The following is a 16526-nucleotide window of genomic DNA, read 5'->3' as shown; positions in this document are numbered from 1 at the left end:
AAAGTTTAGGAAAAATCTTTCCATATGTAATCTGCTAAACAATGGCAACTTTCTTATGAATCAGTGATACTGTAATTGAACAGGAGACATTTTTAGAGCGAGCTTGCTTTGGCTTTTTCACCCTCCGATTTGGAATCTGCTCACAGTACTGCCAGCTTAACCAAAAAGGATTAACTCTCATATCCAACTGAGAACACAGATAATTCTCAGTAATTGGTAAAAAATGAAGATGAATGGGGCTGAGAGATAAGGAGCAATTAGCTCATCAGCAGTTACAGCTGTGCACTCAATCCGGATCCATCTCTTGAGTCTCGGCCCCTTTTAAAGAACCTAAGCAGAATAAGCATAGGACACCCCCTACCCCCCAAATTGCGTATACCTGCCCATCATTTCTCTAGTCTTCCACTTTATTTCCTTACTATACAAAGACACCTGTCATAGCATGCTATGTAAATTACTACCTCTCTCAGGACCTGTGTCTAAAGCCAATCTTCTTTTTAAACTTTTTTTTTATAACAGAAACCAAATGACTACTGTAGACACTCTTAAATTCCCTGTCAATCGTTTCATTATAGCAGCATCATCTGTTTGAAAATATAAGCAATTCCCTCATCTAATTATAGGAAGGATTTGAGGTTCATTAACATTGCCAAGGCAGAGAATCCAATGTGCAACTGTAGAGCTCTGCTTGGTAGCCTGTGTTCTCAGTTTCCTTTTATTTGCTTTCTCAAGGTCTCCCACACTTTTTCCTGAAATCATAAAAGTACTTTTTCCTTCCAAATAGACATGTGGATTAGAAAAAAGGAAATGACTTCAGTGTAAACCATTCTATTTCTGCGGGAATGGTTTTTAAAAAGAAAGATAAGGGGGATAGTCAGCTGGGGAAGATAATTTTATTTCCCTATCTTTTTTTTTTCATTTGATTTGTTTTTTAGTTGATGGACAAAAGTAAGGAGTAAGAAATGCAGCTGAAGAATCCAGCTGTTAATCCCAAACTCAAGTTCCTGTTTTTACTCGAAACTCCTACATTGTTGTAATTATTGCAAATTTAAGACAATGAAAAAGAATCCTGCATTGCAGGGGTTTGAAATGTGTTCAGGTTGGTGGATCACTGCATCAGTGGCCACATATTCCAGTGTTCAGAGAGAGAAAATACTGAAGTCTCAAGATTACTTCACTTCCTTAAAGAAATAACAGCAGTGGTGGTTAGGACTGTAGTTTAAACAATAAGATTTTCTTGGAACATCTGTTTTGAGATCACATTTTGAATAGATATGAACTCATTTCCTACCAAGCAAGCAATCTACTATTGTTGATAGTTGTTTACCAGTTCTGTGAGTCAGATATTAGCTTGTGGCAAAGGTCCCTCTTAAAATCTCCAAGTATTCTTTAAACTGTGTACATAGTGTTTTCCTTAAATAAAATGTTAAGAGAAGTAAAAATGCAGTCTTTTCCTGTCTCTTGGTAAATTATAGTCCACAAAGTCTCGGACTTAAGAATAATATTTAATGTATTTATCTTTAAAGAGTTGTTTCCTATGTTGTCATTAGTTAAGGGAGTAAGATATTAGATTTAGCAAGTATTTAAATAACATAGAAACTATTAAGAGATGCTCACTATGTCAATATTTATGTAGCGTTTCAAAACTAGAAGTAAAATTAAGTTTCCTTTATTTAGATTAAATCAATGGTGATTTAGTATCTTCAAAAATGTGCATGATGGCAAAAAAAAAAAAAAAGATAAGCAGATAAAAACACAACTATAGAAACTATGGAACTGACCTTGGATTCACCGGTTTTAAATTCTGCCTTTCCATTATTCTAGTCCCAATTTCCAAGCAGCATTTTTTAAGCTGGTTATGTAGATCAGTCCTAAGCAAAAAAATAGCAATTTATCTGGCCTGTATGTTGTGGATAGTGTTGCCACTAAAAAGAATCCAGGACATTTTTCCTTCTTATCTGCAGTGAAGCTCATATCAGCCAACCTGTCACAAGATAGTACTTGATATAAACAAGAGATTGCAGAGACAACTCCGTAATCAATATCAGGATGGCTACAGTATGGAAACCCCAACCAGTGCATATCATTTGTCTCAGCATCTATTTCTATGGCCAAATGAAGCATTAATTCAAATCATAAATCTATGGTGATTTAAATCTGGGAATGAGCACCTGCCTGCTTTAATGATTTATTTTGTACATTTCAGTAAGCAGGAGATTTGTCCATATGAACTGACAGGTCACCTTCAGATGCCAGGAGCAGACTGTTTATCACCATGCAGACTAGCATCTCATCTTAGCAAGTAAATATTAAACTAAAAGAATCCAATTGATTGTGGATGAGCGAGAATGGCGACATGACCATATATTTTACTCAGCAGGCTGGTGCCTCACCCAGATCTATCGTGAACTTCTCAGTTCTTCCCAGAGTGATCGCTCTGGGAAAGACGGGAGCTCAAGGTTACCAGGTAAAATTGGAATATACAATAATAATTTGTCAGTGTCAAAGGTTTATTTAAACACGTTTCTGGCTAATTTTTACGACTCATATTAAGAACTGGAAAGGGTCATCTATCCCTTCACCCCAGCAAGCCAAATCAAACCAAACCAAGCTAAAATAAAATCTGTTGTCCTGGGCAATAAGGACTTATTTACAAACAAGAAAAAAAATAATACTCTTACACAGAAAAATCTGAAATGTTCAACAAAATGTGTAAGCCAGACACGAGAGTGCAAGAGAAAAAAGAACCCTGAAAAGACTTCAGAATTGTCACTGGATTTGGGCAGAGCTAAGTAGCAACAATACATCACTTAAGCAGCCCCTCTCTGAGGGGTTTCACTACTTCAAAGAGTCAGTTGATAGATTCATGTGAGCACTAAGTTTGTATTCTGAAATACAGGCCCTTGAGATTCTTGGGATTCCTCCTGGAATTCTTATGTTTCAAGATCACTTCCTGAGCAGCTCCTGCTCACTGATGTTCCTAGAGGATCCAGCACATCCTGCTATGACTGCCTGCACCCTGAGCCATCCTTCCCATTGACTGTGTGCTTCTTGAGTACTAGGGCTGTAATATGATTGTTTTTATGTTCCTAGAATGAGCTAAAATCAAATGTACAAGAAAATCCAAGTGACATAATAGCTACCCCCAAACTTCCTCACAGGCTGGCAGCTTAACACATAATACCCAGCAGAGAGAAGAGGAAAACAGAGGAGGAAGTAGTTAAATGATGTAAAAAGAAGACAAAGGTAATTTTCAGGAGGGCACATTTAGAGAGATAATAATTATAGCAAAAGCAACACCAAAGCAACTAATCTTATTAGTGACCAAAAAGATGGTAAGCAGATATTGTAGTAAATAAAGTGATAAACACTTGACAAATATGATCTTCTTAAATTATTGTGATGTAGATATTATTATTTATGACATTTTCCAGATTTCAAATGTTAGGCTCAAAATGTTTGATAACTTTGCAAAGTCACAGAGAGAGCAATTATTGAACACTTACCAAGGGGCAAGCACTGTTCGCAGAATCAGAGAAGACTAGGCCATATAAAGCAACTGTTAATTCAGCAGCTGCTTTGATCTACACAAGCTCAATCCCCATCCCTACCATTGCCTTGTACCCTCCCCGTCCCCACCTACCCCAAAACTCTCTTTTCCTCATCTCTAGATAAAAGAAGAAGGCAGCTGCTGTGTTCAGGAAGGATAATAAAAAAAGTCATAAGTTCTTCAAGGACAGTAGCATGTGAGAAAATAAAATAAAAATGGCAATGGTAACATTTTCCCTTCAAATCAGCTACAGGTATGTAACATAAGTTATCTACATTCCTTAGGGCCTAGCAACAATACTAATGTTATAACAATCCCAAAAACTAAGACCCTCTAAGAAAATTCAGATAAATTTCTGCTTCTGGTTCAAATTGGTGTTGGGACAATAAATTCAATTTAAAAAAGAATATAATATACAAAAATAATATGAACTAACAACTACATACTTTAATGAAGGAAAAACAATTTTTTCCAAATAAAACACAAAAGAAAAATCCGAAAAAATTTAACTATTATGATAGCCTATGTATCCAAATAATTAAGATAAACTATTGTTTGGTCATAAGCAAATACTATTTTATATAAGTGCTCAGTCATGACCCATAGTCTTCTTCAGCTTCTCCAAAGTCAACTTCTGTTCTACTGCTCAAAGGTTGAACAGAAGTAGAATGTTTTAATATATTTTGCTTTAAATGTTATTAAATTGCATTCTTTGTTTACCCTTTCTCCCAACACCAACTACTAAGAACAGCCTGCATTGAAGTCTTACTCTTCTAAAAATTTAAAAACAATCCAGATTATGTTTTAAACTGACAATTAAAATTAATAGAGGCCAATTACTTTTTTATTAAATTATTTTTTATTGTTTTTCTATTACAGTTGTCCCAATTCTCCCCCTTTGCCCTCTTCTACCCATCCCACCTCCAACTCCCACAGTCAGTTCCCACACTGTTGTCCATGTTCATGGGTCATTCATACATGTTCCTTGTCTAGTTCCTTCCCCTTCTTTCCACCATTATCCCCCTCCCCCCTCCTCTCTGGTCATTTTAATTTTGTTCCATGTTTGCATGCCTGTGGTTTTATTTTATGTGTTAGTTTATTTTCTGCATTAGATTCCTCTTAATAGGTGAGATGTTATGGTATTTGCTTTTCACTGACTGGCTTATTTAACTTAGCACAATATTATCTAGTTCCATCCATGCTGTCACAAATGGTAGGGGTTTCTTCTTTCTTTCTGCTGCATAGTATTCCACAGTGTAAATGTACCAGTTTTTTGATCTGTTCATCCACTGATGGGCACTTAGGCTGTTTCCAGCACTTGGCTATTGTAAATAACACTGAAATGAACAAAGGGTTTCATAAATTCTTTTGAATTAGTGTTTCAGGATTCTTAGGGTATAATCCCAGCAGAGGAATTTCTGGGTCAAGAGGCAGTTCCATTTTTAGTTTTTAAAGTAAATTACATAATATTTTCCACAGTGGCTTCACCAGTCTGCATTTCTACCACCAGTGCACTCGGGTTCCTTTTTCTCCACATCCTTGTCAGCACTTCTTGTTTGTTGATTTGTTGATGATGGCCATTCTGATCAGTGTAAAGTGGTATCTCATTGTGGTTTGAATTTGCATCTCTCTGATGGCTAGTGATATTGAGCATTCTTTCATGTGTCTATGGACCCTCTGTGTATCCTCCTTAGAGAAGTGTCTGTTGAGGTCCTTTGCCCAGTTTTTCAATTGCATTGTCTGTCTTCCTGGTGTTGAGTCCTTTGAGTTCTTTACATATTTTGAGATCAAACCTTTAGCTAATGTTTCATTGGCAAATATATTCTCCCATAGAGTTGGTTCCCTTTTCATTTTGATGATGGTTTCTTTAGCCATGCAGAAGCTTTTTAGTTTGATGTAGTCCCATTTTTCCCCTTTATTCCCCTTGCCCTAGGAGATATATTGGCAAAAATATTGCTATAAATTATGGCACATCTGAAGTTTTCTTGCCTATGTTTTCTTTCTAGGACTTTTATGGTGTCACAACTTATATTTAAGTCTCTAATCTATTTTGAGTTTATTCTGGTGTATGGTGTAAGTTGCTGGTCTAGTTTCATTTTTTAGAAGTGTCTAAATTTTTAGCCCTGGCCAGGTAGCTCAGTTGGTTAGAGCATCGTCCCAATATGAAAAGATTGTGAGTTAAATCCCCATACAGGGATACAGTGAATACATAAATAAGCGGAACAACAAATTGATCTCTCTCTCTCTCTCTCTCTCTCTCTCTCTCATTCTCTCTCTCTCTCTCTCTCTCTCTCTCTCTCTGTGTGTGTGTGTCTGTCTGTCTGTCTGTCTGTCTGTCTCTCTCTTTGTCCTCTCCTTGTTTCTCAAATAAAAATCAATAAAAAAATTAAAGTGTCTAATGGTGCTCCATTTTATAGGCTAAAATCAAAGATTTATTTTTAAAAATATGTAATTAATAATTCTAAAAAGAATTATAATTCATTTTACTTCAATCATTTTTAACTTTTAAAAAATACTCTATTTCTTTATAGAGAGAGAGGAAGGGAGGAAGAAAGAGAGGGAGAGAAACATCAATGTATGAGAGAAACACCAGTCGGTTGCCTCTCACATGTGCCACAACTAGGGACTGAGCCACAACCCAGACATGTGCCCTGACCAGGAATTGAACTGGCAACCTCTGCTTTGCAGGACAATGCACAACCAGCTTAGCCACACTGGTCAGGACATCATTTTTAACTTTTTTATTTAAAAAATATTTATTTATTTTTAAAATTATCATGGTAAAATTGACTTCTTGGGCATGAATTATATAGTTTTATGAATTTTAACTCTGTTTTTCATGTAGTCACAACTATGTTCCAGATACATAAATATTCCATAACTCTGAAAATTTTCCCTTTATAATTACACTCACTCCTCACCTCTTGCAACGATTGCCCCATTCTCTATTCCTACAGTTGGCCTTTTCTAAAATGCCAGATAAATAAAATCATATATGCCATCTTAGGCTGACTTATTTCACCCAATTTAAAACCTCCCCATGTTTGTTTTTTCATTTTTCAGAACACTCATTTTTCAGTAGCATTTTTCAGGTGATCACACAGTCACTCTAATTTTTTAACTTTTAAAAGTCTAAATTTATGCACGTAAGCCATGACCTAAACAATCTGCTGCTTTCTGTCTGCTCACTGGCAACACCACAAACACAAGCACTGGTGTCCTCCTCGGTCTCCTCCAGTTTTAAAGCTGCCTTTCAACTCGCTCCCACGTCTCTTCATCCCAGAATTGCCGCCACCTCCTTTCTAACCTACTCTCAAATCAAACCTGCTACTGCCGCTCTTTTTCTATTTCCCCTGTGTAGTTCTGCTGAAAAGTTTTATTTTCCTTCTTTTTACATGAGAAGACACCCTTTGGCATCACTGAGACAGTGGTATATTGTATTTTGTATATGTATTTCAAAATTACTTCCTACCAGAACATTCACATCTAGTGTATGCTTCCATGGAACTGCTGCAAGAATTATTATTACTAAAATCCACAGTGTTCCTCTATATGTCCTTAACCACATGCCAATGGACTGACAGCAGAGAGCTGATTACCTGAAGAAATAATCTGTTAAAATGATGCATGGAAGAGAAAACTTAATTGAACTTCTGTGAATTATTGTGTTATCTGTGAACATACATTGGATATGGTATCTTATTACACATATCTTGCAGTATCCAAATGTCTCTTGTTAAATTATATTTTGAGCATGGTTTCTACCCTGTAAAGGGAAATAACACAATGTGAAATAAAATGTTATATCTAACCAACACACAAATGCTAAATAAAACATTCCCACCAACAGTGCAGTAGGGTTCCCATTTCTCCGCATCCTCGCCAGCACTTGTTGCTTGTTGATTTGTTGATGATGGCCATTCTGACAGGTGTAAGGTGGTATCTCATTGTGGTTTTTATTTGCATCTCCCTGATGGCTATTGATGTTGAGCATTTTTTCATGTGTCTATGGACCTTCTGTATGTCCTCTTCGGAGAAGTGTTTGTTCAGGTCCCTTGCCCATTTTTTAATTGGGTTGTTTGTTTTCTTGATGTTGAGTCGTATCAGCTCTTTATATATTTTGGAAATCGGTCCCCTGTCTGTGATGTCACAAGCAACAAGTGCTGGCGAGGATGTGGAGAAACGGGAACCCTACTGCACTGTTGGTGGGAATGCAGACTGGTGCAGCCACTATGGAAAACAGTATGGAATTACCTCAAAAGATTAAAAATGGAACTGCCTTTTGAACCAGCGACTCCACTACTAGGATTATACCCGAAGAATCTTGAAACACCAATTCAAAAGAACTTATGCACTCCTATGTTCATTGCAGTACTGTTTACAATAGCTAAGTGCTGAAAACAACCTAAGTGCCCATCTGTAGATGAGTGGATCAAAAAACTGTGGTACATCTACACAATGGAATACTATGTAGCAGAAAGAAAGAAGGAACTCCTGCCATTTGCAACAACATGAATGGAACTAGAGAGAATTATGCTTAGTGAAATAAGCCAGGCAAAGAAAGCAAAATACCATATGATATCACCTAATACAGGAAACTAAAGAACAACACAAACAAAGGAACTAAATAGAACAAAGAGCAGAATAGCAGTCAATAGGGGGGAGGGGAGAGGGAGAGAAGGGGGATAAGGAAGGGAAGGGTTTAGTCAAGGAACCTGTATAAATGACTCATGGACATGGACAACGGGGAGGGATATGATTGCGGGAGGGGGGATGGGGTGGGTGGGGGAGAGAAATTAGGGGAAAAGGGGACAACTGTAATTAAAAAACGAAAATAAAAAAAAGAGAAAAAAAAAGATATCAATAAAACAATTAACCCACATTTGAAGTTGTGTTTGATAAAACAAATTATACGGATGAATTCTGCAAAGAAAAAAAACTGTTCCTTTGGTTTTAATTGTGACCATAAACTTTTTCTACATACCTCAAGAAAAAATATCATGAGAAATTAAAGTTGTACATTTAATATGAGAAAAATGGGTAATGGTTGTATATAGAAAAAATTAACTACCACATATGTTTTGCTGCTAATGCAATTTCTTATTTAGTAACAAATATATTAAGGATAAAAAAGATAAAGTGTGTGATTTTGTTCATAAATATTCTTCTACCACCTTACCCATAATCAATATTTTAGAATTCTGATTATTAAAATATATTTGTATTATGAAAGATGTTTACACTTAACAAAGTTGTAGACATAAAATAGATCTTATAATAAAAAAATAGTGATGCTAATTATTTATTTGGACTGTGTGTTATTAGACACTAAATCATATTTTCAAAATATAAACTGTTTCAAAGCTAAAAGTACTAACATCTTGAATGGGTAACCAATAGTTTTGATCTGGAAAAGAAAATAATGTGGTAGCAAAATGATCACAATAAGTTTCAGTGAATATAAAACTTACCAACACTTGAATTCATGTCCCCATTTTCAGAATCTGCTCCATGTTGGTTATTACTGGCATGATAGTTGCTCATAGCTTCTAATTTGATTTTTTTCACCTTCATTGCTTCGGCGATAGCTGCATTGGTAGCAGCGGCAGCTGCTGCAGCTGCTGCTGTCAGACCTTAAAAGAATAAATTAAAAATGAGGTAATTCAAAATCTTATTTTTCATGTAATGTCCATGTACTTTATGTAACACACACAACCCTATTAAAGTATCTGATTCTTTTATGAAATATTCTGAAACATATATCCATTCCCAACTAGCCCCCCAAAAAAAAACCTGATATAATAAGGAGAGTACTCTCTAAATTCCCAAATTAAATATTAGTAGAAACATAATTTAGACATAAAAAGACAGTAGTAGAAATGCAGCCAGAATTATATCTCAAACAAACCAATCTTAACATGTCATTCCCTGTTTTAAATCCCCTACAGCTTCCTAACGGGCAAAAATTCTGAAGTGCTTAACTTATCATGATAATTCACAAAGTCTTGCCTTAAGGAGTAAACCTATCTCATCATCCAAAGTTTCATCATTTTCATGCCACATTCCAGCTATAATCAACATGCGACTGGTACCCATGCCTGTCCTGCCTCTTGAAGCCTGTTCTTTCACACATGCTATTCCCCGTGTCTGGAATAGCACACAGGGAATATCCTGGCCCCATGACTTGCCTCCCTGACTTTTCATCCTCCAGAATTCTAGTCCTGGAGTGGACACTTTCAGCCACTATACCACGATGTCTATCCAGAGCAGTCTGTCTCTATTCAGCCAGAGAACAGTAAGTAGAAGTAGACATGAGATTAGAAATAGAAATTGAGTCCAGATTATGAAAGAGCAGGAAATTAAGGCTATACACAGCTAGCAGAGGTTTTTGAGTAGGAGAATGCTTGTTTTCTTTAAATGTGTGAACTTTTACCAAGTCAAATTACTTTATCCTGGCATCCCTGATCTGCAAAATGACACACACCAGAATAGATGAATGATTTCCCCTCATTGTAAAACTTGAATAGTCCCGCAGGACACCTCCACCATCACCCACTATGTCTTTTGCCATGGCCGCTTCATAGTTTCTAACTGCAGTTCTTCTGCCTGGTTTAAATTTATCTTGTGTGATTTATTTCCACTCCCAGTTGGTGGATTAAAGACTGAACAACTCTCTCCTCCTTTTCCTCCCTGCTAATCATCAGTTCTAGTTACCACAGCAAATAAGACATAGCCTTAGGAATTATAAGAAAGTCTTTTTTCCCTAGAAATCATCTGTTTTTTTGTTGTTTTGTTCTTTTTTTTTTCTGTTATGAGAAGAGTTCATCTTCTCTTCAAATAAGACCAAAGAGGCATTGACTACTTTCACCCCAACACAAAACATTCAGATTAGATATTTGCATGGAAACCTCATAACCACCCCCTAAAAAAGGCACTGATCTACATTCAAAGAATTCATCTGGGTCTGGGCAGAACATTTATTGCCTTTTAAATCCCAACTTGAAATGATTCTCTCATCTTCCTATGATTGAATTTTCTCCCCAGTTACTCATTTCCTTCAAAGATGTTTCAGAACATTTTCTTTTCTGTTCTCTTAAAAGTCTTTTAGTGTCTCCCAGAAAAATCTCTCTTCCTCAGCTTTTCCTTGTCACAAATGCATACATTCTACTTGTTCCTTCTCTTCATTGACTGGTGTCATTCCATCTCCAAGTAATGACATTTCTAGGGCCTTTATCTTTGATTTATGCTCCAGGTAAATATTGTTCTATAGCATTTGAATAAAAAAGGCAAACCTTCAACTTGAGATATGATTGCTATTATTGTATATATCTGAATCTAATTCAGTGGCATGAAACATAACTATGCATGATATGGCCTTTAAGAAGCCATAAAATCTTCTTGAGTATGGGTTCTTCATCTGTAAAACCATTCTATTCACAAAGGAATAATATAAAAATTAAATAAGAAAAACTAGGTGAAGAATGCCACATCATGTTTAGTCAAAACTAGACATGCCTTGCAGTCTAGCTTTTCAGTAGACTGATCCAATCCTAGCTATGCATATAATGGGCTGGCCACAGTTCCCTCAGCTAGAAGAATTCTGCTTCTCTTTAACTACTGAATTAACTATTGACTTTTATATATAAATTTTTTATAATTATATTATTTATCTGATCTTATGGTGCTCTTCTATTTTGCCCTTTGACAGTGTTCCCAGTTTTACATTTCTAATAAAATTCCAAATGATATAGCATTTAATGTGCATGTGTCAAACACATTTAATTCTGTAACAGCTTTTAAATTCCCTCAATTTTCTCCATTTTCATTGGTTTCCCCAAGTGCAAGCTGCCACCTTTCATCCTGGAATCCTGCTATAAGCTCTTAACAGCCTCCACTTTGCCCACCTCCAATCTCTTATTATTCATACAGTATTCCACATAACCTTATAAATATAAAAACCCAATCATGACATGCAATGGCTGCTCTTAGGTGCTAGCTGGATACTTTGCAAGGCTGTCGGAGCTCTTTGTGCTCAGTTCCTGCCTATCTGTGCAACGTCATCTGTTCCTCCAGGTCCCCCTTGATCTCTATGCTCCAGACACACAGGCCTTCTTTTATTTCCTCTAATGGGTGACATGCCTTCTTTCAAGCCAGACTTTGCATGTTATTCCCACTTTCTACAAAAGCTCTCAGGTCCTCTGCCCCGACCCACCCACGCATCCATCCTGTGACAGCTTTAACAGTATGCTCTAGAAGCAGCTGACTAGGGTTCCTGGCTCTTCAATCTACCTGAGAAACAGTTATCAACATTTTAAGAATCAGGTCAAAGCTCACTGATTTTAAAGAGCTGACCTTCCCCAACCCACTCCTAAAGAGAAGGCTAGTAATCCACTTGCTTGTGTTCTCGGCCTTGCTGCGTGGAGTTTGCATCCTCTGTGAGTCTGAATCACCCGTGGAGTTCTTAAAACAGGCAAATAGCTTAGTTCCATTCTCTGATATTCTGGCTGGGAACACTGCACTGGTATATTTTGGGTTGATTTGACTGCTCTAATTTGGGAAGAGATACTCAGTTCCTTGCAATCTTCTACCTCACACCTTTCTAAAAGAGAGGGTCTGGGGTGGGGGTAGGTTTAGGGCTAGCTCCTTAAACTAGGTTATAACACCAAAAGGACAGAAATATATTACCTCAAAGCCTGGAACAAATTGTCACTGAATAAAAAAATTGAAAAAAAAAAAAAAAAAAAGCTCCTCAAGCTAAATTACTTGAAAAGCCAAAGGAGAAACATGGTCATTATTTTGACAATGTCCATGTAAGTAATTTAAAACTCTATGTTTATGTTACCATCATTTTGGGTACACTGGGAGTAGCAAAGCTCATTCATACAAAGCATGGCTCATCAAAGCTGCACCTTCTTAGAGGATCACAAAAACCTCACAGCCCCCTCCCCTGCATTTACTGCACTTCCTGTTGGCCTTGCAGCGGCCCTGTCAAGTCTCTAGTACTCAAATCCCTCAGCTTGCTGTCTCTAGGAGAAACTTAGCTGAGAATCTATAGCTCATCTCAGAAAGAAGTCCCATTGTATATTTTGTTCTCTAATAAAGTTGCCCTTGGGGAGGAGGAGTGTAATAGATTCACAGAATAACTTTTTTTGGATCTATACTTCATAGTGAATTCAGACTACAAACATACTTCCTGTGTGTTCAAGAATTGTCCACTTGTGTGAACACTGACAAACCCACAACGTTCACCACGCACTTTCGTCTCTCCCCCTAAACCCTCTCGCCTTTAGTTTTCTCCCCCTGCCTCAGATTCATAGACTTCGGTTCCTCCTCCTCCAGTACCCCACGCTTACCCTACTGCAAGGCTCCCACTGCTTTCAGCTCTTCCCAGTGAAAACAACCCCCTTTCCCCTCCAAACTAGGCAATTCTGTGTTTCTCGAAGTGATCATCTACACCACGCCTCGCCGCGGTGCACGGTAAAATCGGAGGTTATCTTCCTCAGAGTCCCAGCCACAGACGACTTCTGGGGTGGACTCAGGAATCTGTGCTTTCTTTCACTTTTCAGCAGGTTGATTCTCACGCTCACAGCCCTTACTTACATTACTTGATGACAGAAATTTACACTAAAGTGTATCTGCATCTTACAATTCAAGCTTATTTTTAACATAAAAATAAAATGAAAAATTTAAACAGCTTATTAATGAAGCAGATCATCACTGCAGTGGTTCTCAATAGTGAGTATGCACAAAAATCAACAAGGAGACATTAAAATACAAAACCAGGCCGGAGCACTGAATCAGAGTTTGCGCCATACTGCTCTAGTGTGCTGTACTTTGTAGAAATGAGTCTTGGAGCTTAAACTACCGCAGCAGAAGCAAAGAGGACAGCCAGGTCACGCAGTGCTTCTCTGTTACTGAAGCAGCAGTCACGCACGTATTTAACTCCAGCAACCACTTACAGCCAGAAGGCTGTTTGGTAAATACTGTAATTATTACTTAAACAGCTTGAATAATTGCTTCTGATTCTTTAGTTCATAGGTTTTCACCAGATTTCTTTCGTTCTTCAGGAGGAAAAAAAAAAGGAACAAATAAATAAATGAATAAAAAAAAGACTCTTACACTGCCCTGGTCAGGTGGCTCAGTCAGTTGGACTGTCATCCATTACATCAAAAAGCTGTGGGTTTGATTCCCGGTCAGGGCACATATGGAAGGCAACCAATCAATGTCTCTTTCTTTCTCCTTCTCTCTCTCTCTCTTCCTCTCTCTCTCTCTCTCTCTCTCACCAATAAACATAGCCCTGGGTGAGGATTTTATAAAACTCTCACACTAAAGAGTAATTAACCCATTTATTTTACCTCGCCAATCTCATTTTTATACTCTCAAAGAACTTTAACAATATCTCATAAACTAAGACAAAAACTTGTACTTAACTGAGAAATCAAATGTAATATAATTTCATTTTATTTTAAAAGCGTCTAAATCCAAATTTATCATCAACAATGGATTGAGAAATATTTTGTTTAAAAAATACATTTTCCTTCAGAAAAAGGGTATTAAGTTATATACTGTGCTCTCTTAGACCTTCTACTGGCCCCCGGCAAAAGGACTGCACAGTAAACTTAGGAGAGAGCCCACATGCTTATATCATGAAAAAATTATTTTAGTTTCTTTTTTTCTGTTCTATTTGACCTTAAAAACTCTATACATTACAATTAAAAGAATAGCTTTTTAAACAGAATTTAGAAATGCTGCTTGGCATATTATTGTCTCAATTATGACACAAAGTCATTGCTGGGGTGGCAGCATTCTGCTCTGTTCCTTCAGAACACATTCTATTTGTGTTTTTTAAACTGGCTATTCTTAGAAGTTAGTTTCATCTTGGCTTACAGATTTTCTGTATTTTTACTTTCACTTTTTGATATTTCATTAAATTTTTTTAAGTTCTTGTTAAATAAGTGACTGAATAGGAATTTTTAGTTATCTAAATTCTGTCATATAAGGAGTAAATACAATAGTTGGGGGAAAAAAGCATTCCAAGAAGTCATACATCAAATTTACCTGGAATACTGCAGCAAGTTATATAATTCCTAAGGCTTCAAAATCTGCATCTCTAAAATCAGAGGTATCGCTCTGACCCCATAGGGATGCGGAGAATGAAGGTGAAATAACACACTATACAGTATGTATACATAGGAAGCCCTCTGCACGTGGTAGTAAATATTAACAAATAACCCATAATATCCATCATGTCCATATGTTTAGTTTTGCTTTTGTTCAGCTACTCGCAAAAATGCAAATATGACAAAAGCTACTTAATAGCATAGAGTGAGAATTTAGCTATTTGACAAATGGAGATCTAAAAACCATGTTTCTATCAAATCATTTGATTTAGTAGTTTACATCGATCAAATTTATCATAAACTCACTAAATCTCCACTCTGTATATATTGATACAAAGCCTTTGCTATTTCACATTCAATACCTTCAAACCAATCCATGGGTCTATCAGTTAGAAGGAAAGCAGGCACTGTTACCACTTAAGAGCCTCATTTTACTTCGCAAAGATAGTGTTTTTCTTCTGCTTTCAACTTTTATCAAAACAGCCTTTAAATCCTTCAAATGCCATTATACAATCCTGATCACTCTCTTTAACAAAAGGAAAAGTATCCCCATTCTATTTATTTCAAATAAGTCAGTGCCCATAGTTATAGAGTAGATTACAACTGTAGATTACAAATATCAATAAAAAAGACATATTGCTGTCAAATTCTTTCTCTGATCTGTTTGTTTGCTCATTAACTTGAAAGGTCCAATCTTTGATCTTTAGTTTCAAAGACATCAAGATGACTTCCAAATGTTTGATATGTTGTCTACTTTTACATCACATTCCATATAAAATGCATTTCCCAAAACCTAATGGTTAAATAAAATGAGTTATACACAAGAGATAGTCTGCATTAAAAGCTTCCATATGATAGACTTTATTTGTCTATGCCACTTTACCCAAATTTAGAAGAAACAATTTTAAACATGCAGTAGATTATAGCCAATGGTAGTGATTATTAATATGCTAGAATTGATAAGTTATTTATGTCTGGCATTCTTCCTACTGATTATTCAGAGAGACAGACAGCTTATAAATATCTCATCACTCCAGCGTCACAGAAATTTCATCGACAGTGCTCATGCACAGCTATTAGCAATATGAATCTAACCATTACAAGAAGGAGGAAAATCGAACATGTGGCATTAATACGCAGTCCTGGTTCCTAACCATCTGATAGGCAGATGGTGTGAAGCGGATTCTCCAGCTGAAATGAAGGGGCACATCATTTAGAACCTTGTTTGCATTCTAACTGATATCAGTGCCATATTGATATACATGATACATCATGGCAGTATTTGAACAATCTAGTTTGTTTCAGTCATAAATGTTTACAGCCTTGTTTTTTTAATCTTATAAGCTTGTTCAGAAGAGTGTATTTTTAATTTATGAAACCTATTGTTTACTTCTGTTGAACAAAAATATTAGTGGAAAGCAGGAATATTAAATTACTTCAACCCATAGCAATATAACCAAGACAGACGAATAAAGTGGATTTCTGTTTTCAATAAAGGATGTTAGTAAAGGAATTTTAAAATTAACCCAGGCATTTTACATACTAAATATACTTATTCGTTTAAACCTTCTAGCATTTTCCCCGAAGTTACATACAGAGAAACTTAATGTCTTACGTAGTCATTCGCTTAAAACTCTCATCGTGTGCAATTAATCTTGTCTAACAATTCAATTCAGAAAGTAAAACATCAAAAAGCACAGTTCAGTTCAACAGTCATTACTGTGAAATAATCATTCTGTCCTTGACAGTTCCTACAGACTCTTTGCAATACTCTGTTGAAGGTGCACTATAAGCTTCATTACAACTCAATTGAAATCACTCCAAGTCTTAGAAGGACTATTGGCTCAATATAACAA

At 36.4% G+C, this 16526-nt stretch overlaps 1 protein-coding gene across 1 annotated transcript in view; it reads right to left on the bottom strand.

Annotated features, from left to right (window-relative positions):
- The window catches only part of DACH1 (dachshund family transcription factor 1), a 412459-nt gene that overhangs the window by 181303 nt on the left and 214630 nt on the right, over nucleotides 1-16526 (bottom strand). The window contains exon 3 of the mRNA XM_090258266.1: nucleotides 9022-9183. Within this exon, the coding sequence (XP_090114392.1) occupies nucleotides 9022-9183 (162 nt within the window). The remainder of the gene's footprint in view (nucleotides 1-9021; nucleotides 9184-16526) is intronic.

The sequence above is a fragment of the Furipterus horrens genome, unplaced genomic scaffold, assembly GCF_987537825.1.
Source record: "Furipterus horrens unplaced genomic scaffold, mFurHor1.1.pri manual_scaffold_12, whole genome shotgun sequence".
Classification (NCBI taxonomy): domain Eukaryota; kingdom Metazoa; phylum Chordata; class Mammalia; order Chiroptera; family Furipteridae; genus Furipterus; species Furipterus horrens.
The sequence above is the reverse complement of the archived record's forward strand: the minus strand, read 5'-3'. Positions and strand labels throughout refer to the sequence as shown.